Source organism: Papilio machaon, chromosome 15, assembly GCF_912999745.1.
Source record: "Papilio machaon chromosome 15, ilPapMach1.1, whole genome shotgun sequence".
Taxonomy (NCBI): Eukaryota; Metazoa; Arthropoda; class Insecta; order Lepidoptera; family Papilionidae; genus Papilio; species Papilio machaon.
In genome coordinates, this window is record NC_060000.1 from 2,978,982 (window position 1) to 3,006,975 (window position 27,994).

The following is a 27,994-nucleotide window of genomic DNA, read 5'->3' on the forward strand; positions in this document are numbered from 1 at the left end:
GTACACGAGGAGACGTAAATCTTCAAAACTAATATTGTAACCTGGCGTTCTCCGTACACAAAAAGTTTTGCTCAGCTATCTTGAAAATCACTCGACTTTTTCGCGACCATCTTGATAAAAAGTTTGTGAGCGACTGGCTTCAGCGTCAAAAGAACAAAATGTCGGCGACGCGAAATACGAAGCTCTGATATTGGAGTGCGTAAATCGTTTGGCAACCAAAATTACCAAGTTTCGGAGATTTAAATTGTCGTATGTATGAAGAGCATAACTCTTTTTGTTAACTATAGGACTGAGTTGACAATTTTTTGTTTTATCTTCCAAAAACCAATTAAAAATAATTTTCATATATTAATTGACTATAGATCATAACTCTATCCATAACCAAATTAAGAAGTTTTGCCGAAATTAAATAATAAGGAACTTTGTCAAATATTCGTCAACTAATTTCTTAAATACACATTATATTTATAATTTAATAAAATACCTTAAATATAAGAACAAGAGAATCAAAATCGTAAAACATTTGTCTAACTATTTCCTTATAAAAGTCAAGAGCAATATAATGTGTAATGATATATCACAATAATTTTTTAATAGGCACATTTTAATTACATCATATAAAATTTATACATATATTAAGATAGAATGTTGCCATATTTTGACAAAGTTCCTCACTTGTGGCGCCATGTTGTGACGTCACCGTGACGTCAGACATGGCGGTCGTGACGCGCGGGCGGCACTAGCGTCATCGGGCGGGAGTCCAGCTTGCCTTTGTGTGATGTTGGCACTAAATCGTCAGTCAGTTGGGGCCGGTGCGAGGCTATAGGGGCCGGCGCAGCGTCCGGCACCAGACGACGGATGATCTCAGACACACACGGCCACGGAACCAACCTGGAATACACAACAACGTATTGATTGTAGAAAATTGAAAAGGCTTACATAAATTGTAAGAACCAAGATAAACCATCGCTTAAAAATGACGAAAATTTGCCAGCCTTGTTAGGTGTAGATAAAAAAAAACATCATTATAGTCACAAAAACAAACTCCTTTGTTTGAAAATTAAAATAACCTCGTGAAGCAAAAACATAACAATATTTTAGGTGAAGGTTCAAACATTAATTACAGACAATGACACGTTAACATTTAAAGCCGTCAAAATATTACAAGTGCAACGAAACAAGGAAACTTTTATATCAATGAGCTAAGACCTTGTTGCATTTTACATTTATTTAATCTAGTCGCAATTAATCTTTATGTTAACCTTGATAATGCACTTCTGTCATCTTGTTGTAATAACAACTATTATAATATAATAAAACATGGAAAAAATAAATATTTATGTTATCTTTATTTCCTTGATTTATCAAGTAGTTGTTTTTTTTAGGAATTTTTAATTAATTTTTTTTTATTAAATTAAGACAGACATTAAATTGAATCAAATTTTATTGGGATTTAGCAAGCTTATAAAAATTATGTTAAAAGGCGTACCGTTGTGTTAAAAAAAATAGAAACAGGTGTTCGCCAACCTTATTAAAATTTCAAATAACTATATAAAATATAAAATATTGGAAGTTAATAGGAAATAGGTGAAACTAAATATGTTATGTGTTGTTACCATTTGAAAGGCAGCAGCAGTCGGAAGTACCCGGGCATCACGGCGAGGGACTCGTTGGTGCGGATCGCGAACACGATCCGATCCGCTACCTCGTTGGAGTTCAGCTGCGGAACGAACCTAACAGTGCACAGATTATAGCTAGTAAAAAACGACTGAGGACTCAAATAACAACCTCAATCTCCGTTTAAGGTCAAAATAGCAAATTAAAAGGTTAAATTCAAATTCTTATAAATAAACGTTATTATAACATAACAAAAAATTATATATTTTTTTAATAATGTCACCTTTATCCACAATTTACATACTATGTAGATGTAATAATAGAATAACTTGAGCTATAAATTAATCAAAACAAGTTTTTGTTGCAACTAAAAGCTAAATGCAAATTACAGCACGTCGTGCAGGAGAGTCCTCACGTTTCTCACTTGCCAAATCAAAATTCCTTGGTACTATCATTAATATTTGAACTAACCTTGAATTAACTTCCTCAAACATTCCCGTTGAACGGATGAAATACGGGCAGATTAGTGAAGTATGGACTCCTTTAATGCCTCGAACTTCCAGTTCCAATCTCAAAGCTTCGTCGAAGCCGCAAGCTGCAGACTTAGAGGAACAGTAGTCAACTAGCTTCGCGACACCCACGTGGCCCGCCATCGACGCTATCGTAACTATGTGACCATTATTATGTTCAATCATATGAGGTAGGAATGCTTTCACGGTCTGGAAATAGAGAAAATCTTTTAATTTTAATGTAGTGTTCTATATTTATTTATTATAGTTCCCTAGGGATCGCTTATACATATTTTTTTGGCGATTACAAAAACAAGTTACGTTTTAACGATCTTTTTCGACGAGACAAAACATCATAAATCCGAAAACAAGAATGCCCTTATTAGAAAATACTTACGTCTTGGTATAATAGTAAAAATGAAAAAATGTTAGTTATGAAAAAATGCCTTTTTTCTATATTGTCATTTGATGTTCGAATGATATATAATAAAAATGATATACAAAATATTATATTCAACTTACCCAGAAATGAGCTAATACGTTGACGTCAAACGTTCTCTGGATGAGATGATCTGGCGTGTCAAGTAAGTACTGGCCGGACACGACGCCAGCGTTGTTGATCAGTAAACTCACCTAGAAAAAAATCAAAAGAATCTATCGTAATCTCTTGTTTTTTGTACGACGAGCACTGAAACATTTCCTGGAAAAACTTTATCCAACTTTCATTGGGGCTCACGGAAATACATAAATAAATATAACTTTAAAAGATTTTATTAATTTTAACCCAAGATTTATTTATAATGCATGACTAATAAGTCATTATTACCTCTTCGCTTTATTGTACATACGGTACGAGAACGTGCAAATGCAAATTGGATAAAAAGATACAACATATAAATTACTGACTTGTACTAATGATACCTATTACTGCGTCCAAGGAATCTTCAGTGGGGTTTGGTGATTACGAACAGTTGTATGTTACTAGGAAGTCTAAGTTTAGGTACAAAGCATCCTTGCACTTGGCTTTTGTATAACTAAATATAAAAGATATTTAAAACAAAGCATTGATACAAAGAACGAATATTACAGCCTACAAAAAGCCAAGTACTGGAATGAATTTAAAAGTGAGAATTAATACGAGCTCTCGTAACAAATATCTGTCCTAATAATGCTAACCTTGAATCTCTAAAAACAAAAACTACATGTGGTCACAATTTATTTAACAACTAGCTGTCGCCTGCGACTCCGTCCGTGCAATATTAAGAAAAAAAACTTAGTAGCCTATGTGTTCTGCCAGACAGTCATCTACATTTATGGCAAATTTCATCGAGATCCGTTGAATCGTTCTGGAGATACCTTCTAACAAATCATCCATACATCCTTACATCGAAACATTCGCATTTTAAATGTTAGTAAGATATAGTAAGAAGTAAGATTTGCAATTAGTCTTTAACAAGGCCTCAGTATTGAATAATAATTATGTATGTATGTAGTACAATGGAAATTTACTACCAAAATTTTTTAAGGACAACAACTTCATTTCACTGGAATCTGTGTCTTGTGAAACATCTTCCGAACATAATTACACTGTACGTTTACATTGGGCGGCTATAATTGTAAGAAATTTCGTGAATGTTTCGACACAAATTTATCTCTTTATGAAAATACATTACCTATGGTGCTTAAAAAGAAGAAATAAGCAAAGAAAGAAATGTACTGACCTTTATTTGATATTGATACACATGAATAAATTAAAAATATATTATGAAGAGAAGAAGATATATTTTATTAAAGAAATATATATAAAAAAGAAAACAATTTGTCTCATTTATTATAAAATGTGAGACATTTACATAATCATTAAAGTCAGTCATAAAGACAATACCAATATCATTCATAACGGCGAAAGACATAGTCCTTCTGTTAATGGAATATTGAACATTCCAAATAATAAAGCCTAATTGAACATACAAAGTACATATGATGCAGTCAAATTGAAAACCGACCTAATTCAAAAAGACTATCTCAATTGCAAAATCGGAAAGTTTTTCTAGTACATCTATATGACAGATAGAAAATAATATAGTAAATTAGAATAAAAAATACAAACATGTGATTCTAGTTTTCGTATCAAACGGGTAAAACCCGTCATTAAGGTCTGAGCAAAAAACATTCGCCTGTTACCGGTTCAAATATTAAAACGTAAAGTCATTTGCCAATTGGTATGTTAGTTGCCTTCTTAACAATCAATTTTTTTTTCTTTGAAAATGTAATTACAAAAAGTGTCCATACCCAAAGAGAAAAAACCGAATCGGCATTTTAAATATAATATAATAAGACAAAATCAATTACGAAACAGAAGTAAAAAAAAATGACAGCAATATTTAAATGGTAAGAATCGCTCGGCCTTCAGTTTTATTTTAAATCAAATATTGGCACATTATTAATAAAAACATCAATATTATTTGTCCGTCGAAGGTCGAATCTAGTATTAAGATAAATGTTTCTCGACAATACTCAAATTGCGGAATTCGAACCCACAACCGCAAGATCGGTAGTCCGTAACCTTAACCGTGAGACGTTTCTTTAACTTATATGAGGAAGAAACCCAGTAAATCGAGATGTAATGAAATTTTTTATTACACACAGACGCTCCATTTTTATTAATTGTATAGACTACTCACTCTGCCGACTTCCTCGTGGACCGTCTTGGCTACTCTGTAGATGTCCTCCCGACTGGCCAGATCCACTACGTATCCGTGACATTTTCCACCAATGCCTTTGACTAGTTTTACTGTGTCTTCCAAACCTGTAAATAAAAATAATAATGTTTTATATTTGTTAATAATTGATAATCTCTAAACGATGCTCTTAATTCTACAATTCATACTACCGACTAGCGACCTGTCCTGTCCCAGTCAATGATAATGTTTGTAACATTCCAATGGTGAAAAACGGTCGAGTAATATATAAAATTCTCGTGTCGCGGTGTTTGTGGTTAGGCTCCTCCGAAACGGCTTGACCGATTCCCATGAAATTTTGTGAGCATATTGAGTAGGTCTGAGAATCGGCCAACATCTATTTTTCATACCGCTATTAAGTTTTTTTTAATTGCGCGCGGACGGAGTCGCGGGCGACAGCTAGTTACTTACAAAAATACAAATGATTCCTCTTTATAATGATAATGTTGATTCATACTTATAAATTTTAGGACTTCAATTTGATTGTTAAAAATTGGTACTAAGTTTAAGAAAATCATTGTAAGTTTGACTCTACCACGTAAGAGATAATAAGGTTGTTGGCAATGACCACTGTGAGATATGTTTAAGTTCACAAAGTTATTCAGTTATAAAAAATTGCCAGTAAACTGGCTGAGAGAGTAACGGGCCGTCGAAAAACACGAATGACGACTGTAAGTTGACGCGGATATACAGCGGTTGTGCGAAGCTTTAACGATGTCGAAAATATTCTGAACAGTTACATATGTTGAATAGAGGTAACCATAAATTAATTATATGATATATAAAAATTATACATTGAGACCAAAAAATCATACATTCGAGTTAAACTACTATATTAATCGATTGATAATAATTACACCTCTATATTCCGGTACTTACTTGATTTCATAAACAAGTAAATTAAAAAAAATATTCCATCACCCCATTTGCCTTACTCGATTTATCTGTCTGTAATTATATTTACTTAAACACGTACGAGTAATGTGTTATCGTGGAAAAATATCATTTTTATTACGATTCAGTTCTCTTTGAGGTAATCAAAATCTAATAACATTGTTTTACAGATACACATTCCTGTAGGGATGGTATGACATCCAAGTTTGTCCCTAATTTTTTCATCTGTCTCACAACAATTGTAGTAATCTTTATTTATCCCAAAAATAATATTAAGATTCTTATTATCAATCTACTTATTCAGTGATCATACTATTTCACAAAGTCCGACCACTGAACACCACTGCAGTCACTCTTGTATTAAATACATTCTCTTTGACAAAACAGAGACTAAAGTATTAAGTGACAGTCCAAACATACAGTGAAATATAAGTAACTTTTTGTAAACTGCACATTACGTGAGTTCTTTGCACACTTTAAATAGTAGAGTACTTGGCCGATTACACTTGATTCAGTGCAAACGCGATATTCTGTTGCGTAAACACCAGTATCCAGTTTACCTTGACTGCCATTGTTTGGTAGTTTCAGTTTCATGGCAACACTACAGTCGGTTGTTTATACACTTACTGAGGTCTTACGTTCTACCATAGTTATATCTTACCGTAATTTCATTTATGTCGAAATAATAGCTTCGAGGGATTGTGTCGTTTCAAGCATTTTATTACTGTCAACTTTAAACTTAAAAAAAATAAAGAAAAAAGCATAAAAATTATATAATGTTACCAACTTAATCTAACTATTTGATGACTATTTATCACATTTGATGAGATAAGAATTTGAATAATATTAATGTTTTGGAATGGCGTTCAGCTAAAAGTTGCCATAAACATAGCATGCAATTAAATTGACTCATAATCTCGACCGACAGAGACCGAGCCAATTAAACATTCGAATCCAAAGGTCCTTGACCGCACTTTGAGGTTTGCTCAGTTCAATGCCAGTTAACCCAGGTAGAAGTACCAATGCACTTCAAAAATTTTACTGACATCTTTAGTACGTTTATATTTAGTAAATGTAAATAAAATAAAAAGATTCAGACGTGTGAATATTACGGTCTTGAATTACAAGCGTTTAACTTAACAAAGAACAATGCTACTGAGGATAAAGGAAGAACAAAGAAAGACAACAAAAAGGATATACTGCAAAAATAAATTGTGAGGTCGTAAGAGCCCGCCAAAGCTATATCAGAGAATTTTGGCTATAGCTACTTCGGTAATGAAGTAGGATTGCTATAGTAATAAATTTAATAAGTTTCAAGTTTGTAGGGAAATATAAATTAGTATTCTGATCGTCCTTTTGCAGTGAAATCAGTATCTTGGGCACGGATACTGTTCATACAGACATTGCCAGGGATTATAAACATAGAAAATTATAGGGCTTAAGATTGAGATAAGCGCTGCGACATAGAGCTGACGACCATTGTACGTTTGTCAGGTATGGGTAGAAAAGCTTAACCTTAATCAATTTATATACCACATCATATTGACCTTCAATTATAGTAGAGCAAGATTACCTCCCGAAGTATTTGTTTTCGTCAATTTCGCCATGTATTCAAAAATAGTGCATGTGATTGAGTATCCTTAAGATGAGTGTTGTCCATTTTAAGCAAACAATCTTGGAGTACATCAAAATTGCCTTTATTTATCTAATAACGGTCTTCGTCTATCTGAAATACAATTTTTTCTACGTACAAGTATAATTAAGGCGTGAAGCTTTGAGTACGTAAATGTTTGAATAGGTCTTGTGCACATCAATACAGTTTATTTAACTGTCCCAATGTACACATATAATGTTTCATTTATCACTAACTGTTAGTAACTTCGTTTACAAGTGTAGTGTTGAAAGGTCTGTGGTAGTAAATTGTTTTGATAGTAGAAAAGGAATCGTATTGGTAGTGTAGAAGGCATAGAGATAACGCGTTTACCAACATAACTTATGGAGGGTGTCAATTATATGTTATTTCTATTTTCATCGTTCAGACTTGACTTCAGAATTGCCTAGCTTATTATCCATAATATCATTAATACGATTTCCCTATCATTTTGATGATATAAAATTAATTTGAATTATTTTGCAACCACATCTCTTCAGTTGTGACTAACCAGATATAAATACCCGAATAAGGTAAATAATAAAATATTAAAAAGAAAAAAAATTACCCGTGATCTTCAGTTCGTGATAACTTAAAACACAAAGACAAAGACAACACTTTTTTATTTTACTTAAAATTCGAGTTGTAACCTAACCCTCTTTTGATAGACTTTACCCAAAACCCAGAAATAAAATATCCTTTATAACATGCTATTTTAATATCAACATACAAAACAATTTAAAATAGAGTTTAATTTTTTTATGCTATGGTTGTCATTATTACTTCATGAATATTAAAAAATATGTAATTTGTTGATTTAAATTAAAGAAATATTTTCTATTACTTTTTATAATATCATCGAATAAATGCAGTAATATACCCATTTATTCTATAGTTATAGGTAATAGTAGTCATAAAACATAGCATGAAGTTATTACAGGTAATTGATGTAACGACAACCTCGATACAGACATATCACGATAATAACATAGTTTTTGATCTCACGGATCGTTTATGTTATTGTATTCAATGTGCTATATAAACGCATATATCATAGTTCTTGATGTAAGAATTATCTACTCGTATAATTAGTTTGTGCATACAATTTTGCCCGCGACTCGGTCCGCGCGGATAAAAAAAGATAGATCTGGAGATACCTTCTGACAAAAATCCATCCATCTATGTAAAATATCGCATACATAATATTAGTAAGAAGTAAGATAAGTGTGTATAAATACATACTACTATCCCTTTCATTGGTTTTGACAAAAAAAAAAAACAATGATATGTGTTAATACAAGAGTCACAGTGACATTCTAAGGTAACAATTTACAACAAGAATCAGTTTGAAGTATTCGACCATTAATTTCTACCAACAGTCAATGTCATATGCCAAAGTGTCTGTTTGTGGAGAAATTGAGCCCAATATTTACTCCGCTGGCTACAAATAGTAGGAATTTTAAGATGTTTACACATCAACATAAAATAGAAACGGCACTTAAAGTTTTCTCCGTAACCATAGTGACAAATAACTTGAATACTTAAGTATGAAAATACGTAGAGATAATGATAGACATTGAAAGACCATCGTGTAAGTGAGATGAACGGTACGAGTGCAATAGAAGAGGCTTTGATGAACTGAACAATGTAGTTGATCAGTTTCATGTGTCATATTATTGTTTACGAGGGCTTGAAACTGTGCGTCGTATCTTTCATTTTCATTGATAATAACCCAGATAACTATGTATGTATACATTTTTGATATGAATTTATAAGGCACTAGCTGTTGCCCGCGATTACATCTGTGCCAAATTTCATCAAGATCTGTTGTACCGTTGTGAAGATACCTTTTAACAAACATCAATCCATCCACCCAACTAAACTTTCGCATTTATAATATTAGTAAGATGTATTGATGGTTTTCTTTACGAAAATATATTAACTTATTGCAACAGATAACTTAATAAAAATATTGTAATTTGATTACTACACATGTACGTAAAAAACAACACTGCGGTCAAGAAACTTTTCCGTGTTTGACGACAAAATACAGACATTGTTTTAAATAAAACACGTCGCAGTTGATACACGTTGATGCTGATAATTAAACATGTCGAAGTTTGTTGCTGAAACTGTCAATGCAATAGTTTACAAAACAGAATGACACTGCAATATATTGTCGAAGTCAACTGCTATTCAATTGTAGACCGTCGTTAAAATTAATTGATTATATAATTAACGCTTTATTATTTTATCTGCCATAGAAGATTGTGCGTGAGCAATTGTCTTAAAACAATTATTCAGTCTTCAACATTGGACAGAGTGGCTTTGAACACTTCAAGCCTAACCCAATCCAAAAGCACATTGCAACTTGACTATTAGGCATTTGACTCATGGATGTTTCCAATTGGGTAGATCGTCAAAAATACTTCTACTGTCATCATAAACAATAAAAAAAAGTAATTGTTTATTGTAAAACATAAATTTTACACAGTATTTTTAAGTTTGATAAATATTCAAGGTGAGAAAAAGGATAAAGGTTATGTTAGACAATTATTATAGGTAACATTAGATAATTTTGGTATTTATGAATATTTAAATTAAGTTTTTTCCTTGTTTTAAATTGCTTACAACTAAAATCTTTTAAATACATTAAGTTTTTTCCTTGTTTTAAATTGCTTAAAACTAAAATCTTTTAATAATAACTATGCACTGTATTCTTTATAAATAGCTGTTGCCCGCGACTCCGTTCGCGCGGCATTAATCAAAAAAACTTAATGAGAAGCCTATGTTTGTGTTCTTACAGACTATGTTCTATATCCGAAATTGAATCAAGATCCGTTCAGCCGTTCCGGAGATACCTTCATTCATCCATACATCCATCTAAATATTCCCATTTATAATATTAGCAAGAAGTAGGATAATAAATATTGTAATATTATGTACCTACACAAATTTTATGGTGTTAAATAGCATTTAACCTTAATTTGTTTTCATATAAAAATTTTCGTCGCAGTTTAATTTATAAACAAAAAATCTAATATCATCTATTTCAATACACATGCATCAATTTTGTCTGTAATCCAACCGAATTAACAAAATTTTCATCAGTGTAGCAAAAAGATACGCAATAATACAAGGTTGTGTTTAAAATTATTACACAACGGATATGTTAACAAGAACATTGAACAATGCCTCGTTACGAAAATATCTAGATTATTAAATTATACAACTTGTACATTATTCAATGGTAGAGTCCAAAACATCTGTGGTCAAATAGTCAACCGGTTAAATACCATGAATTAATTCGCAGCATTTTAACTAGGACTAAATTTCTCCAAGAATGTTAAAAATATAAATGTTATTTTATAGTTACTAAACATTGTACATGAACATTTGTACATGGCTGTATAGTGGTAATCAAATGATGCATATCACTGTATATTTCTATACAAATTGTCGGATGTTATTACAAAGCACAACCAAATATAAAATGAAATAGAATTATGTCGCCATAATGATGTTGCTATGAATTGTTCGGCTTTTGAATTTGCTATGGGAGTTTTGCGAGGCACGGAATGGGTACAATGACTACAATAAACATTGCTGTAATTGTTTTGCATTATTATCTTAAATTTTACGCCATTTTAGATTCCCGTCATATTAATTAAAGGGCAATGAAGTCGCTCAACCGTTGTGCAATTAAAAGTTGAGTCAGAGACATATCGTACAAATGTACGAAATAAATACTTAGTTTTTATTTAATTATACGCATACGAAGTCGAAGTCGAAGCGTACTAAAGTTATACCCAGTAGTTTAAATATTAGTATTTCTGGAGACTATTTTTAAGGAATTAATTAATTCTTATATAATTGCAACTAATAATTCGTCACCTGGATGTAACGATTTTAAAGGTTTGAAATGTCATTTAAAATCGTTTAATGTCAATTAACCTTAATCCCGTTCGTATTCGCGTAATGGCATATTGATTATTCAAAACTGAACATTTGCAGACGAATTAAATATACATTAATTTTTATTAAGATGCACGTGTCTTAAAGATATTTGTTTAAGGTTAATGTGCTACAGTATATCATGTACAGTTGAGGAAATTCATTTCCTACCCATTTCAGTGAAATGTCATTTGAAACTCATTTGTAACAAATGCATACACAGATATACACACATGTAATATGAGATTACTTTTGGTGCATACGGTTTTTACACTTACATGATTTTACACGAACATGGTCGGTAAAAACAGTGGTAGACGCCAGAAACAACAATCTCTGTTGCACGACTCGCCCGGTGAAATACCATGACTACACTTTTGTGTGGAAGTGAAGTGGAAGTAATTCCAAGTTTCGTCTGCCATTAGTATGCGCCGGAAGCCTAATTTTAATCCTTTCCCACCCTTTCCTTTATAAGAAAAAGATGGGAAGGAGAAGTGGATTTAATGGAGGAAGGAACGCATAGGAATTGAAAATATACTCTTTCTGTCGATTATGTAGGTAGGCAACGATTCTGCAATTGCGGTTGTGTTGTAGCAAGTGTACTTAATATGTTTTGTATTGCAATAAAAAATCCCATAGTCATTCATCTTTCCCTGTGCAGGTTCGACAAAGTAGGTAATACTTTTACCATAGTACCTTAATCATTTACAAAACTAGTAGTGTGCGTACAATCTAAGCTCATAGTTACCAAACGATTACCATTATTTACTATGTCTTCACACAGTAAAGCAATATAAGCGGAATATCTACTAATGTGGCGCAATTATTTCCACAGCGACTACATGCGCTGCTTCGGTCGGCGAAGAGAATCTATCGTAACTTCCGTCATATCACTTTTTTACAATAGTTTCTGTGTAATAAGCTTAGTTCATCATATAAAAACTTAAGATTAGTAAGGGTGACTTTCTACTAACACATTAGTATGAAAACATTATTGTTACCCCACACATTCTCCTTGAAAAAATAGAGACAACAATATGTTTTCATAAAAGCAAGCAGTCGAATTTTAGAGCAAAGAAGAGATATGTTTTGCCAGTTTCATAATCGGCCATGAAATTCGCGTCACCTGCGTCAAAACCTTGAATTTGACAACGTTGATGAAAAACTCATAATGCTCGTAAAAAAGAACAATCGAACAAAAACTTTAAGATATTGCGCATTAAAATTAAAAAAAAAACTATTTACATGTTGTGAAACAGAATTGAACTACGGATAGACAATAAATTTAAGGATTAACGTAAAAACTCGGCTTATGTATTATTACTTTACTACACAGGATAAGAATACGAACATTTCGCACATCAAAAGACATCAAACCGTTCAGACATACATATGCGCGAAAAGTAATGTGATTCAAAACGATATTCACTAAAATAATATAGCAAGCTATCATTGAGCTATATTAACAAATATTTAACCTCTAACCTCTGTTTAAATGATAAACATTTTTATTGTATAAATAAAAAAAAAATAGGTAAGATAAACTTTGACCATTTTTTTTACAGTCACAGGATTTAAATGGAAGATTAAATAATTTTGATAACGTATGTTCAAAGATGGATCCACGTAATTGTGCGTTGTTCAATTTTAATTCCTTGTCCGTCACACAAAAGTTTTTTGTATAATTGCCGACAAAAATAACGTTATTGCCTTCTTTTGTACCTTTTAATTGACATAGGAAACAAACTTAACTGTACATACATTGTTTTTGATATTTGAAAACATTACTCTTATTCGAACCACGCTATCTTTAATCTCTGCTTGTATTGGATAAATATATCAGTCATTTATATATTAATATACAAGGAATTGCACATCAGTGATTGTAAATATTCAATAAATATTATTAATAATATACTGATGTCCCAATTATTGTGCATGACGCTGCATAACAAGAGACAATTACCATATTAATGTTGCAATAAATATCATGAGCATTACTGACCTTGTTTGTTGATATCCCATAAAACGACGGTGCAGCCAAGCCTCGCCAGTCGTAGAGCCACCAAACTGCCGAGGCCTCCTCCGCCGCCAGTCACCACCGCTATACTGTCTTTAAGTTCCTTCTTCGGGTATCCCACTATCGCCCTGTATATCCCCGTAATTATATAACCCGATAGTAATATCCACAAGGCTATAACGTCCAAAATCGTCTGCACTATTGTATATTTGTCTCTCATGCATTCTGGTATTTCTCTAGTCAACGGGCCGGGTCTCATGCCATTGATGTATTCTTGTGTTTCTTCTCTCTCAGTCGACATTTTATTAGCTTATTAACACGTACTTATTTTAAAATTAAGTTATATGTCATTTAGCATAACGCTTTACTCTGAAACAATTGTTTTCTCTTTTGTACCTGTAATTAAAGAAGATAATTGTTACTAAATTATTCAAACGCGCACGACCTCTATTACTGAATGTAATGAATTGCTTAAATTACGTATTTATATTGCATAATTGCAATCGTTAAGTAATTTAAATGATTCAAAACAAAGTTCATTTAATCATTAACCACGTGTGATATTACTGACAATATGGGTTCCGTACTTATGTAAATTCTAATTACAAACTTAAAAGTTATATATTACACTGATTAATGTAATAAAACTAACGCTACGTAATATTCAATGTGGAGGAAATTAGATGAAAATTTTTACATGTAGATACGTAATAAATAAGAAAGTAAGTTTAATTTAGTAAAAAATGACATATAATATCCAAAAATAATGAACGAAGAAAAGATAATCAAGATGTTTTCTCTTTATTTATTAAAAAAAGATAAGTAAAATTAGGAATGTTTTTATGAAAACTTTTTCTCACTTAATGTAATTTTATAACAAAGACTAATAGATATATCGGTGTGGTAAAAAATGGAACCCTAAGAAACGTAGAAAATGTAGGGCGATTTGCAAATATACCTGCTAATGTGACAATAACACGATTAGCAGATCCAACAATATTTGCAGCCGATAGAAATGTACATCTCGGTGTGGCATGACAACAGTGGGGCTCCACTGCCGAATCTTTATAAAAACATACTATTTACATTTACAAAAACATATCCTGGATTTCCTCTTCTATAGGTAATAAAGTGAAATCGAATGCGCGTGGATTAAAGAGGATGAAAAAAATCCATAAACTCGACTGACTGAAACTCTAATCGGTGAGATATCCATCTTTATAGGCTGCTTTTTAAAACAAACACTTTAAAATTATTTGATTTAGCGATGTAAAAAGCTATGAGGAGTGAGATTCGATCTCGTTTCTTACTAATTTGGAGTTTTACTTCACACGTCCACTGTATGTGTTTTGTGCCGATCAGAGAACAAGACGAATCGAGTGACACCGCACTGGATTAAATCGGGTTAGTCGTTTAGGCTCTAGGCCGTCACAAACGAACTAACATACAGACAAATCCACACACATCAAAACTTAACATACGCGTTAAAAACTTTACCGTCTTGTCAGTAGGTTAAAAAGAAAATATTTAACTTTTCTGTCGTCTACCTACTTAATATCATTTAAGCTACTTGTTCTATTGTCACCTTAGGTATAAAACATAATTAACATTCAGTTGTAAGGTTTCGTTATGAGAAAGTTATTGTTTTGATATATTTTAAAGAGGCCAAACAAAGAAGTTGCGTTCATTGTTACGCGCTACCAACAGAAAAACAAAAACAAATTATGTAAATTGTAATTCTTGTTGAATTTTGTAATTATAACGAATATCAGAATATTAATGCTATAAAACCCGCATAAGTTGTCGAAAATAACATCTGATAAAGTAATAAAATACAAATAAAAATGACATAAATACTTTATAAAATAATAAAATATTTGTTTACATCAATTTGTAAAAAAGATTAATAGACGTTGTTTGTACGATACTCCGTGAATTGATCATAAATATGCATATTAGTTAAGACAGTGGCGTGGCATAATCTATTGATTCATCGATTTTCTAAAATAAATGTTAAACATCGAAAAATATGTTTATAGCAAGGACACTTAGCTCGAATTTAAAAGCACATTAACTGGTAAAGAAGCCGCATATGAGTTATAAATGTTATAACTTATACGTAGCTTCTTTGTTCGTATAAAAGTTTTTTTTTACTTAGTAATCTTTTCTTTTTATTTAAATGTTAACTACCTGAAGTTTATCTGAGGTTTCATTCAGATTAGTTGACATCTCTTTATAACCTCTGGAGTTTCAGTGGATTCTAGACTGAGTGCCGGACTTAGTAAGGTCTCCCTTTAGTGTTCTTTTTAAATCTAAATTACCAATTAATGACTCTGAATACTGCAGTGAGATATTTCAGAGAACATAATAACTTACAAATTATTTATTTTAAAATATACCTAAATATTTAATTTCAATTAAATCCCAAGTAGGGTTGGCAGGCGGCCGGTTGTGATGAATTAAGTCAAAACATTAAGGTTTACAAAATTTCGCGCCGACCCCACGTGAGTGGGATAAGGCCAGAGATATGATAATAACTTAAAAACTAACAAAGACATGACAAGTTACATGAAACAAAGACATGACATGTCTTTGTTTCATAAATATTTTTACTCGGCATATAACGACAATAATAACATGTCTTCATGTTTTGAAATGGAATGTACAGCAGTAGAGCGTGACAGACACAAATATGATTGCTATCGTTGTCGTCACGACGAAATTAGTTGGTAATACCACTATCTTTTTATAATTTATTACAAAAATGTGATGTACGATTTCTTTATGCTGTTTTATTTTGTGATCTAATAATTTAAAAAATTTGCACGGAATTAAAAAACTTAATTAGTAACCGATCTGTGTTCTTCCAGACTGTGTTCTACATCTATACCAAATTTCATCGAGATCAATGCAGGCGATCTGGATATACCTTGTAACACACATCCATCCATCCATCTAAACATTCGTATTTATGAGTATAATATTAGTAAGAAGTAAAATACACAAAAGTGTGTTGCACTGTGATACACCTTATTCTATTCTAATCTGAAAGTCTTTACAGTACAGTCAGTCGGACTATTTATAAAGGGATTATTAGTTTTACGTGAAAAATTATACAGCATGATTCATTGGTGTGGAAGTTCAAATGGCTGCTTGATCCAGAGCGATGGCGCGGCGCTCCTTGGTGCGCATATGTCGCAATGTTATAGCGCCGGTGAACGCAACCGCATTGCACAAACGCCCCGGGCAGGGCCGCCTGTACCTCTAAGCCAAAGAGTACTCTACTACAAAGGTCATATACCACAATTACTGACAGTCTTTAACGCATTGTAACAACATTTGAATATGATATTCGTAATTTATACATTTACTTCTTATTTTACTAATCGGATTTCTGTCTTACTAATGTCATAGATGGATGGATGGATGAATTTAGCAAATATGTAAAACATAGTCTCGGAGAAGAAGGCTACTTATAAAGTTTTTTTTAATTCCGCGCGGACGGAGTCGCGGGCGGACAGCTAATCTTTAATGTTTTGCAAAACGAGGTAAACAGACAACCGTCATGTTAAGCCGCGTTCACATTTGTCTGACGTGTTGTGTCGTGATGCTTTCTGTCGTGATGGCGACTGTTCACATCTATATGACATTTTTAATCAGTTTCGTTATAGCTCTCAGAGAGTTTACACATTCGCAATGTTTTTCATGAATCATACGATTCAGATTCAGATTATGAAGAAGATATGCAGTTATTGGCACTGGCAACACTTCTAATAAAACAAAGAAAGAGAAGAAGATATTGGATACATCCAGTAAATACAAAAAGAGAGACTAAAGGCGAGTTTCATTGTCTCGTTAAAGAGCTTGAGAGTGATGCTGAAAAATTTCATCAGTATTTTAGAATGTCTAACTTCTGACGCGTCACAACACAACAAAATGGCACGTGCACACTAGTCCGACCCGCTGTGTCGTGTCGTTGCGCCGTCCCCCGCACCTCACCCATACTGACGCGGACCGGGATCGCTTCTGACGCGACACAACACTAGCCATCACAACACACTGCGTCAGAGAAATGTGCACGCAACCATATTAATTGTATGAGACCGATACCTTTCTGATGCATCACGACACAACACGTCAGACAAATGTGAATGCGGCTTTATGCTCCTAAAATCTTCAATTACAATTTTATTAAAAACAATTCAGATTTCTGAAAAATACTCAAATTTTTTAACCAAGAAAATATATCCTATTCAGGAAGGCGCTATTTGGTCTGTTATCAGAAAATATTGATGTTAATATATGCAATATACTGTAAATTCTCTGACATTCAAGAATAATTAGCACTATACAAATTATGAATGTGTGCGATAAATCACACTCCCAGTTGATGAAGGCCGAACAAAAACATTCATATGTAAATGGCAACCAATAGATTTTAACGTCAATTTATAATTAAAAAATAAAACTGTCATCAGAAACCTTTTTCAACGATCAGTTAAGGTTACACTGTATGAATAGATACATGAGTATTAATTAGTTGACAGGGTGAATGGACGGCCCGAAGAAATTGGGTAGAAATCGCCCATAGGAACTTATACATTAAAATTTCCTTTATCAAAAATCACTTACAGATTAAATTTGAATCCCATACGTCGAGGATAAAAAAGCAATATACTCTTATTCATGAAATGTTAGTAGATCTTATTCCCGTGACTCAGGGTCCATGAGTTACGCAAAGTGAACTTGACCGGTACACGCGTGAGCAGAATACGCAATGTAACGCGATAAGCCATTGCTGTTTTATTGATTATTCAAGGACAGCAGCCAGCGAATGGGCTCTTTACAATTCTTATGGATATTAACGTCTCGGATTATAAAAAAAAAGTGACCATGATTTACGATGTAGATATAAATAAGTTAGATACAATAATATAATGCAAAATGTTAATCTTGTAATATATCTTGTACTCAAAATGGAAATTCAACCTCGATGATGCTCTCATCTTTCGATACAATATGTGTCATTAAATCAATTTTAAATTTCAATTGAAAATACAAGAATGGATCTTGGAAGTGCGGAAATACGGACATAGGTAAGCTCATACAGCCTTAATACACATAAACTATTATTCATTACCATTAATACAATAACAAAAACAAAAGCATTGTTTCGTCGCAGCGATGTGACACAACAGAGACATTTCTCACTTGTTAGCGAGCACGACTGTTATATCGCAACAGATTAGCGGTTACACAGAGGCTGCGATAACAGGTTAATATTATTCGACCTACGATGATATGACCTAGTAAACTTTATAAAATTAATCTCTAAACAATTGGATATGAACTATCGCAAAATATCTTCAACCGATTAAAACTTTCCCGACAATATAATACACTAATTAATAATTCAGTCCGAGGAGTGAAGAAGTGAACGCGAATCCATAAAGTTGAATCACTCACCCCGACGAAGGACTCGTGACAAATCTGAAAAGACTGCACGTGAGTTCAGCAGTTAGCATTTTGCAAACTTTTTTTACAATTGCCTATATGATGTTTCTCTAGGATTTATTTAGAGGGTTTTTGTACCTATTGGGAACTATTTTATTTTCTGTATTACGAACACTTTATGACTTCTTTAAACTCCTTCAACATATCCTTAATGGTTATCCTAGTACCGTCAGAATGGAAACCTATAAAAATGTAAATATATCCATTAAATGTTTTATAGTTAACTGCTAGGGTACTAAGTCGTAAATCGCAAATATACAGTAATATCAGACTTCCGAGTCTATTTACAGCATTATTACAATATCAATTGAATAAAATTAAAAGTGTACTGTTTATCCCGGTACTGGTAAAGATTTATTTTTCTAGGCTTACGAAATCCCCCCTATTATTTTCAGGACTCAGAGCATCCATTAATAGGTTATTAAAACAGCTCTTAGTGTATATTTAGTATGGGAAATATAAACTAAGCGGTAGGTTTGCTGAAGCTAAGTCTAGAATGGAAAAAAGAACGGTGCAATTTGACATCAATCGAATAAATTCTATATTAATTTATTGATGCATAATATAATAATCACGAAGGTAACCGTACCCTGAAGAGCAACCCTAAACAGATATTAAATATATACATCTTTTTTGTATGACATGTCATTTCAGACATGTTTTGTGAAAGGTATATGGTCGAATTCAACGGTAAAAAGAAATGATATTTACATATTTGACTGGCTGACAATGTAATTTATTGTCTATGTATTTGTTCTGAATAGTTTTAATGTTTAAACTGATGATAAAAACATATCGGTTTTTAATAAATCTGAGATAACAGCCTCGTAAAGGTAAAATTGCTTATTTAGGTATGTTATAATTTGTCATTTCATTGCATTCGACCAGTGGATAGTGCATGTCGAAAAGATAAATAAGAGAGCGTGACAAGATGAATCTTATTGAAGTATGTTATTATTGCTAGTGTTATTATGTTTTAAAGAAACTCAACAATTAGCTTGTCATTAAAATTATTAATTCTTGCACGATATGTCTTAAGACTGTTTCTTGATTGGCATTAGTATAGTGAATAAATTACCGATTTATTTGAACCGGCAAGGAAAATCTGGTTGCTTCTATAACGTGTGACTTATATATATTTGCCAATACATTTCCACACGACAGAGCATGGCGTGTATTGGTTGTTTGTGGAATACCGGATCATTAAAAAGATCGTATATTTAGCTTTATAATAACATGTTTTTTTAAACAGTTATTTTTAATTGCATTCTCGTTGGCCTGCTATTAAGACGTTTTATTTATACCAGAACTGGTAGGATTTAAATTTTATTGACTAGTAATGGAAGTAGAGGCAGATACAAACTCTAAGAATTTAATATTTCAACAGCAAGGCATTTAAATAATATTATGACATAGAAAATAATTTCCTTGTATTAAGGCCTTTCTTTCCTTCTGTCCCCTTTCTATGAATCATCATGTTGTGGAAATCAATTTAGACAGTAGACAGGACAATAGATGCAAAGACAAATTACACATAACAAGCGAAATTTAAGAATTCTCCATCAGATTGTGACTAAAGCGAAGCTAATGCCAGGGTTTTGTAAGCCGCAAAGTTTCCATTCATCGACGCAACGCATTATTACCATTTTAAAATTGACTATGATATATTCAAAAAATTTAAATTACCTGTCTACTATTAATGTAAATCATAGCACAATTAACCTTCAAATATTTATTAATCTAATTTCCTAATAAGTTCACGAAGTAAAATGTCAAAAAACTTAGTCGGATGTTGCATCTTGCTGTCCGTTCAGACGATATTATATTTCGTACCTCACTGAAAAGATTGAACGAATAATTACATTCTGATAATAACTTTCCCGCAAAAAATGCAAATGAAACGACATCTTCCACTGTAGGTTGTCGGCAGTCTTATTACATATGAACCGACATAAATCCACATGAAAAATATTACCCTCCGACAGGATTGTCAGTGACAGGTTGTCAACTCGAGCAAAAATATACAACATGAGTGTAATGTGCAGATAAAGAAACGCGTGACGCGAACTCTAGCGGAACGCACAATGACTTGCCTAACATTATATTACATTGTAAATTATAATTACTGGAAACCGATAGAATATTATTTTATGTATATTTTCAATTAAAAAAAATATTTGAGATGCAAATTGTATGTTCTAGCGTTCAAGTAAAGACAATATTCGCGTTACTGATGGAAACTCTTTGTTTTAGTATAATAATTGTAAAAATGTACTGTATATAGATTGGAGAACCTTTAACAAAGTGTCAAAATTTATTCGAAACATAAGATTAAACAGTAAATTTGTGAAGGAATTCGTTTGATATACAATTTACCGTAACCTAAGCATTACACCAGGGCAAATTACAAAAGAGCGGGGAATGCGATATTCCGGTAACATATCTTATAAAGCGTGCAACTAAAAATAATAGTTTTTATGTTAGAGAACCGTTCGTAGTCAATTAATCAAGATACCAACAGGAAAAAAGCAAAAAATTAATATTATACATAGGCTAGCTTTTACCCGCGACTTTGTCCGCGCGGAATAAAAAATAGAGAACGGGGTAAAAACTATCCTATGTCCGTTTCCTGGTTCTAAGCTACCTCCCCATCAATTTTCAGCTAAATCAGTTCGACCGATCTTGAGTTATAAATAGTGTAACTAACACGACTTTCTTTTATATATAACTACGACTAACTACGACTGTCAAAATATTTATCATAGATACTTTTCTGTTGGTGTAAAAAACAATTAATATAATCGTAATACTACATAATAATATTTTATAACAGCATTATAATAATGAAATTTAATGCGTTTAAAACCCTAGTGATTCCAGTAAGATTAGTCTGAAAATTTTAGAAAGAACTTAAAAAACTTTGCATGACACAATTTTACGATGACATGATTTTTACTTAGATTTGAAAGTTTTAAAGTCAAGGTTATAGCTTTCTTTTTAACCTCGCTTTAACACCGTTCATAATTCTGAAGGTCCTGACCTTCGTAATACATAGTCTCTTAATGTTATTTAGTACAAACTCATTTTGATACTGTTTTCATTACATCGACAGGGACAATGAAAGATGCGATCAAATAAGTTTAAGTGTTTATAAAACAAGTTGTACTAATACCGTAAACATATTTTAGTAACACAACCATCAAAACTTTTTGGTCATCAAATTAGGGAAAGATGTCGCCAATTCATCATCATCAACCTGCCCTTATCCCTATGGAGGGTCGGCACAGTATGTACTACTCCTCCATACATCTCTATCAGCCGTCATATCTGAATTTACCCCCTTCTTACGCATATCCTCTTTCACACAATCCATCCATACTTTCTTTGGTCTTCCTCTACCTTTATAGCCATCCACATTCAATCTCATTACTTTTTTTTTATATGATTATCATCTCTCCGCATAACATGTCCAAACCACGCTAACCTTCTGCTCCTCAATTTCTCGATAACTGGCGCTACTTTCAAAATTCCTCTAATATACACAAAAGATGTCGCCAATTATTTGTACATTGTTCTTAATTGGAAACTAGGATCTCCCTTAAAGACCTATTAACAACTCAGTGTTGCAATAAGAGGAGACATACAAAACGTATAAGAACATTAATGAAATCTATTTTATAGCCTGCCAGATATCTATTAATTTATATTGTAGGTTAAGGTAACCCCAAACGGTCGTTCTACGATTAATAATTATAAATTCTACGTCAATAACTGTCTCGGTATACTTAATCACACGAAGTTGGACTCGTAAAAATAGAGAAGTCCACTCTAATCATCGTCAAGTCGCCAAGCAATATAGTTAATGACCGCTCTCGACGGCATAACAACCAAAACTTCATCGAACGCGGAGAAAGCACGAGAGAAAGTGTACGCAAAAAAAGGACAGTAGACGTTTCGAAACACAAATTATAGATATGGAAATAAGACATATAACGCTCTGTGAAATAACATATTTATTTATAACAACTCTTTTAAAATTAATAACGTTAAGAGTTATAGTTGCCCAATTAAGTTCAATCTGATCATCTCAGTGAAAATCTAATTAATTCAATGATTGATTTTAAATAATACAGTGCGGGATTACCAATAAAACATACGTTCAATGTATGCTATATCTGATCATAAATTGATTTACAATATTTCAACAGACGTTAGTTTAATATTAGTATTGAATTATTTGACTTTCTTGTTCCTTTTGTTTAAAACTGGGCCAAGGTAATATATAAGGTAAGGTAAATATGACGGGTCTTAGCGTTTACTAATTTTGTATGGGCTTGCCAATTTTTTTACATAAGCGTAATCTAAATTACAACGATTCCTTTACGTGTTACTTGTTAATAACTCACTGCTGTATCGTATTTGCGGTAAGAAAGTGATCCTACTTTGCATGGTTGTCCTATTGAAGATTAATAAATATTCAGAACCTATTTTGCTATCTTTTTTTTCCTCTAAGTAAAAATACACAACATACATTACCCATTGGACATATATTAAGGAAACTTTGTTAGGATGTTCTGAGGTAGGGTCCTATACATTAATCATTTTCATTTTTCCTGCATTAACAAAATATTCAATACCATTTATGTACTGTAACTTTATGGATTACTTTGAAATTTGATTGTAAAATTGTGTCTTCTTCCATTTTTTAATGAATTTCTTTAAAAAATGGAACTTTCTTGAGTTCGGAAGAAATACCAAAAAATTCTAAGTAACATACAATGCAGATTATAATAATAAAAGACAGTTTTAATTTCCGCAAATATGTACATATTACATATTAACGAAAAACTTTTATGCATTCATATTGTGATTGTTGATTATAACTAACTTGCACAACTTTCAATAACATTGAAACCGTTACGAAATTGTACTACAACGAAGTGTCAAATTGATTGTTGAAACATGTTTAAGCTCGAAAAACAACTGAAAAACAAAGATTTCAACAAACTAACCGACTTAAGTCAACGGAGGTCGTGTTTCAAAATCGATGGTTGAAATTACAATTTTTAAATGTTCAAGTGGACATTATTACTGTAAATTAAATATTAAAATTGCACGTAGCGTATTGTAATGTATTGGTATTTTAGTTTTTGCAATATTTTCCAATACACATGCATGGCACAAAAGGTGGTATTTCTCAAAATCGTGGATTTTAGAAAAAAGTATATATGTATTATATAGGAATATTTATGATTTCCAATTTTTATCAGAGGAGAATTATCTATAAACTACGAGAATCAAACTATAAAGCTAGATATTAGCTCTACGCTTGGTTTTCAGTCTCATTTTTAATAAGAAATCAAGATGTAGTATACATATAAATTTTATTTAACAATATTTGATATCAACTTCAATAACTTTAAAACAATTTAAATATATTGTTTTAATCTGAGATTTTCTTAAAATTCAACTTGGGGTCAAAGATTTAAAAATTAAGATCTATTTTGCATAAACATATAATTGAGCTTTAAACTATAGCTACTCCTTTATTTATATTTTTAAGCGCAAGTTGACTGGTTAATCTTGACCAAGTACATTCGACTTCACCTTCAACTTTGATTACATAATTTTTAATACAATACTTAACTAAATTTATACGACAGTGTTATGAAGTAAATTATAATTAAAGTAGCTTCTGTTGCAGAGACTCTGAGTATCATTATAAAAGATCTGAATTTTGTCCGAAGGTTGAATCTTTCTCAGTCAATTTTCGCGTCATTTTTTCCATTTTTACAAGTCGCTAGTGTTATATAATTTCAATATGTTTATCCTTAAGTAAGAAATAAATGAAATAGGAACGCGACGATGTCGATAGGTCCGTTGACGTAGACCGGACGGCCTTCTGTGTTCGTTTCCCAACCGCGCACGCTACGCCTTGCCTACTCGGCATGAACGGAACCAACTGACGATTTATCAACTTCGTATCATAGACTAAAATACTCTGTAGTTAATTTATATAATGTACACATTTTTTTCTAATGACTTATATTACCTACATGTACAAAACGTACATACCTGTGAAATACAACTCTCCAGTCAATTATGTTCATTGCTTGATTTCACATTCTCAATTCATTTTATGTTTCCCGACAACCATTTCAGTTTATAGCCAATTATCGTAAACCAAATCTACATTCAGTGCATCATGATAATAACCTTATTCTCAATATCTTGCATTAAATAAATTTTAATTTATAAACTGCCAAGTTAAATATAAACAGTGATTATAATACGTTACAAAAATGCATTTTTTTATTTACATGTAAGGAATAAATGTAATGGGTAAAAGGAATAGCAAAAATTTGAAATCATTCAACTTTACAGAACGTCAATGATGTAAACATTGATTCTATTAAATGTTAAAAGAAAGGATAATCTCTAGAAGAACTACCTACATATCAAAATTGACGTAAATTCGCGCAAAAGTTACTACTGCATGTAACCATTTTTTCAATGCTAGTGTAATTATGCAACCTACAGTTACACCTAAAAAACTAACACTAAAATAACCGACCTAAAAAATATTGTACACTTATTAATAACATTATAATGTATAATATGTAACGCTTTATAATTTAAGTACTTTACCATAATTTGTTGTTATGCAACTGTTGGCTAAAGCATCGGTTGTGTTTTTCTTTTTTCCTATATAATTGTGCGATAATTTTAGCTAGCTATTGTGTACAGTTAAAAAAAAGACATTGCGACAGTCGTCAGGAATTTGATTAGCAAGCAAATATTATGACAAAACAGTTATCTACTTTCATTTTTGTAAACAAAAAATCTTGAAACAACATCTACTACTTTAGTAAAAGTTTTAAATTTATATGTCAACTTCACCCGTAAAATTATAATTATGTAAAAGAACGTAAATTCTAATCTATAAAATAATCTTTGCAGTTTTTTTTTTTTTAACCTGAATAATATCATTCAACGAATGATTTGAAGCTATGTTAGATATCAATGACAAAAGAGAAATCAATTGCCTCTGGTCGAGAGTATTATATTCTTTATTGCATTTACTTAGCCGTAAGATCGACCTGAATGCAACGACTGCAATCATGAAAGAACTCGAATTGTTAAACGAAATCATAATTGGTCTTCTGCAAGACAATCAATTTTAATTAGTATCAGAATAATCTTACTATTATAAAAGCGAATGTTTGGATGGATGGATGGATCTTTGTTTGAAGGCATCTACGGAACGGCTCAACGGATCTAGATGAATTTAACACAGATGTAGGACATATTCTGGAAGAACACATAGGCTAATTATTAAGTTTTTTTTTTTAATTACGCGCGGACGGAGTCGCGGACGATAGCTAGTGCTAATTTTGTATTTTTTAAGTCGGTCTTAAATTAAAATTATTGTACGCTTTAGGCTGCGCGGAGTGTCATTAAATTTCACGACATTCACCTTGACATCATAATTTACCTCAAGTTTACGCACGTAAATTCAAAATTGCACCTACTCGGTATAAAATAGTATTTAAAGAAAGGAGTCAAAGTAAAGTTTTTAAACTTAATTGGTTGTGATTATGTGTTTTATCAATTTTGTATCTAATTAAGAAAATATTTTTATCTTTCAGGATTAGTGTATGCTATAAAAAAAATAATCCAATGTCAAACACACAATAACTTACGTCAGTAACATTGTAGCAGTCATTAATGTGCCCAATTATCTTTGAAAAATCATAATCATCTACGTCAGATCGATTAAAATCTAATTCAAAGTCATGAGGTCGCGAAGCATGATCGCCTTGAAATACTTTCGAAAATCTTATACTTATGCCTACTACGAAAGCGTTTGCTTAACTTGTATCAACATTACATTATTAGCCCTATTGGATGTTAAAACTTACCAAAATTGTTAATTATTAACACTTCAAATTATTCGGTGGTGGTTTTCAGTTGTTTCACAAGCACAACACTAGATCGTATTCGTTATCTTCTTGAAATATTTGGCTTCAAAATGAACGAACGTGTTGACAGATTTTGTAATGTTTATTTTTTAATCGCGCGCCGGCAAAGGCGTCAAGCGTGCAGCCAGCGGACGCACTCGGCGCTGCGAATCGACTGAGCGGAGCGGTGGCGGCTGGCAGCTGGCGGAGAGCGGGTCGTACGCGGTGCGCGCGCAATCCGCTCGACCCTTTACCCTCTGTGACCTTGAGACAATGTTTTTGTACACAATGTGTAGCTTACAGCGTCTGCGCATGGGCTCAAATCAATTAATTTTGCAAAATTCAATGCCAACTAAACATACTCAAGAAAAATTGAGAAAAAAATCACGATATTTAATGAAGATAAATTTCTGTTAGCTACTACACATTTGTACAATAGTTCACCGTAAAAAGCTTCGGAAGCACAATCACAATAGGTAAATTTTAGGAAACAATTCCCCAAAAACATGTCCTACAAACCTGCAAATGTCATTGCGGTGCTAACAATACAAGTAAGTAAACAGTATTGCGGAAGATAGTAATACATTGTGTTTTTCGTCATTTTGACAAATCAACTTTAATATTATCTCCATAACTTTACTTACTACTACACTTACATACTATGTCACAAAAAAACGACTTTACTGTTTATTATAATAGTTCAATGTTTAAAATGTTTGAGTAAGTTAAAAGCTAGCGAAATAAGTATGTATTCGGTAATTAAATTGTTGAAACTTTCGTCTCATATTATGCTAACCTAATTAAAGACGGCAACACTCGGGAGTGATTACTGAGCTGGATAGGATGGTCGCGTCACGCCATGAAAGAAGGATCCCGAAGAATCTGATACTACTCAAAAGTACTTATAAACTGTATTTTGAGTACAGTGAAATAAAAACAAAAAAGTGGAAAATATATTTTAAAGCAATGATATAAAATAACAAAGAATTCCCAAGAGAAACATTTTATGAGAATCGGTTCTGATTATGAATTAATTACCTTATTTTTTCAATTTCGAAACCAAAAACTGTTCGTGTAAAAGAATTAATCAAAAATTGCACTTTATATGATACTAGCTATCGCCTAGGTGTTAA

At 32.2% G+C, this 27,994-nt stretch overlaps 1 protein-coding gene across 1 annotated transcript; it reads right to left on the reverse strand.

The window, feature by feature from the left end:
* Positions 1-585: 585 nt before the first annotated feature.
* LOC106720934 (estradiol 17-beta-dehydrogenase 11) lies at positions 586-27,070 on the reverse strand. Its single transcript, XM_014515739.2, has 7 exons — positions 26,823-27,070; positions 13,372-13,782; positions 4,811-4,935; positions 2,649-2,759; positions 2,089-2,336; positions 1,617-1,733; positions 586-891 (listed from the first exon to the last, which is right to left on the reverse strand). Exons 2-7 carry the CDS (start codon positions 13,685-13,687, stop codon positions 708-710), a joined length of 1,101 nt encoding a protein of 366 aa, XP_014371225.2. The 5' UTR covers positions 13,688-13,782; positions 26,823-27,070; the 3' UTR covers positions 586-707.
* Between the last annotated feature and the right edge of the window lie 924 nt (positions 27,071-27,994).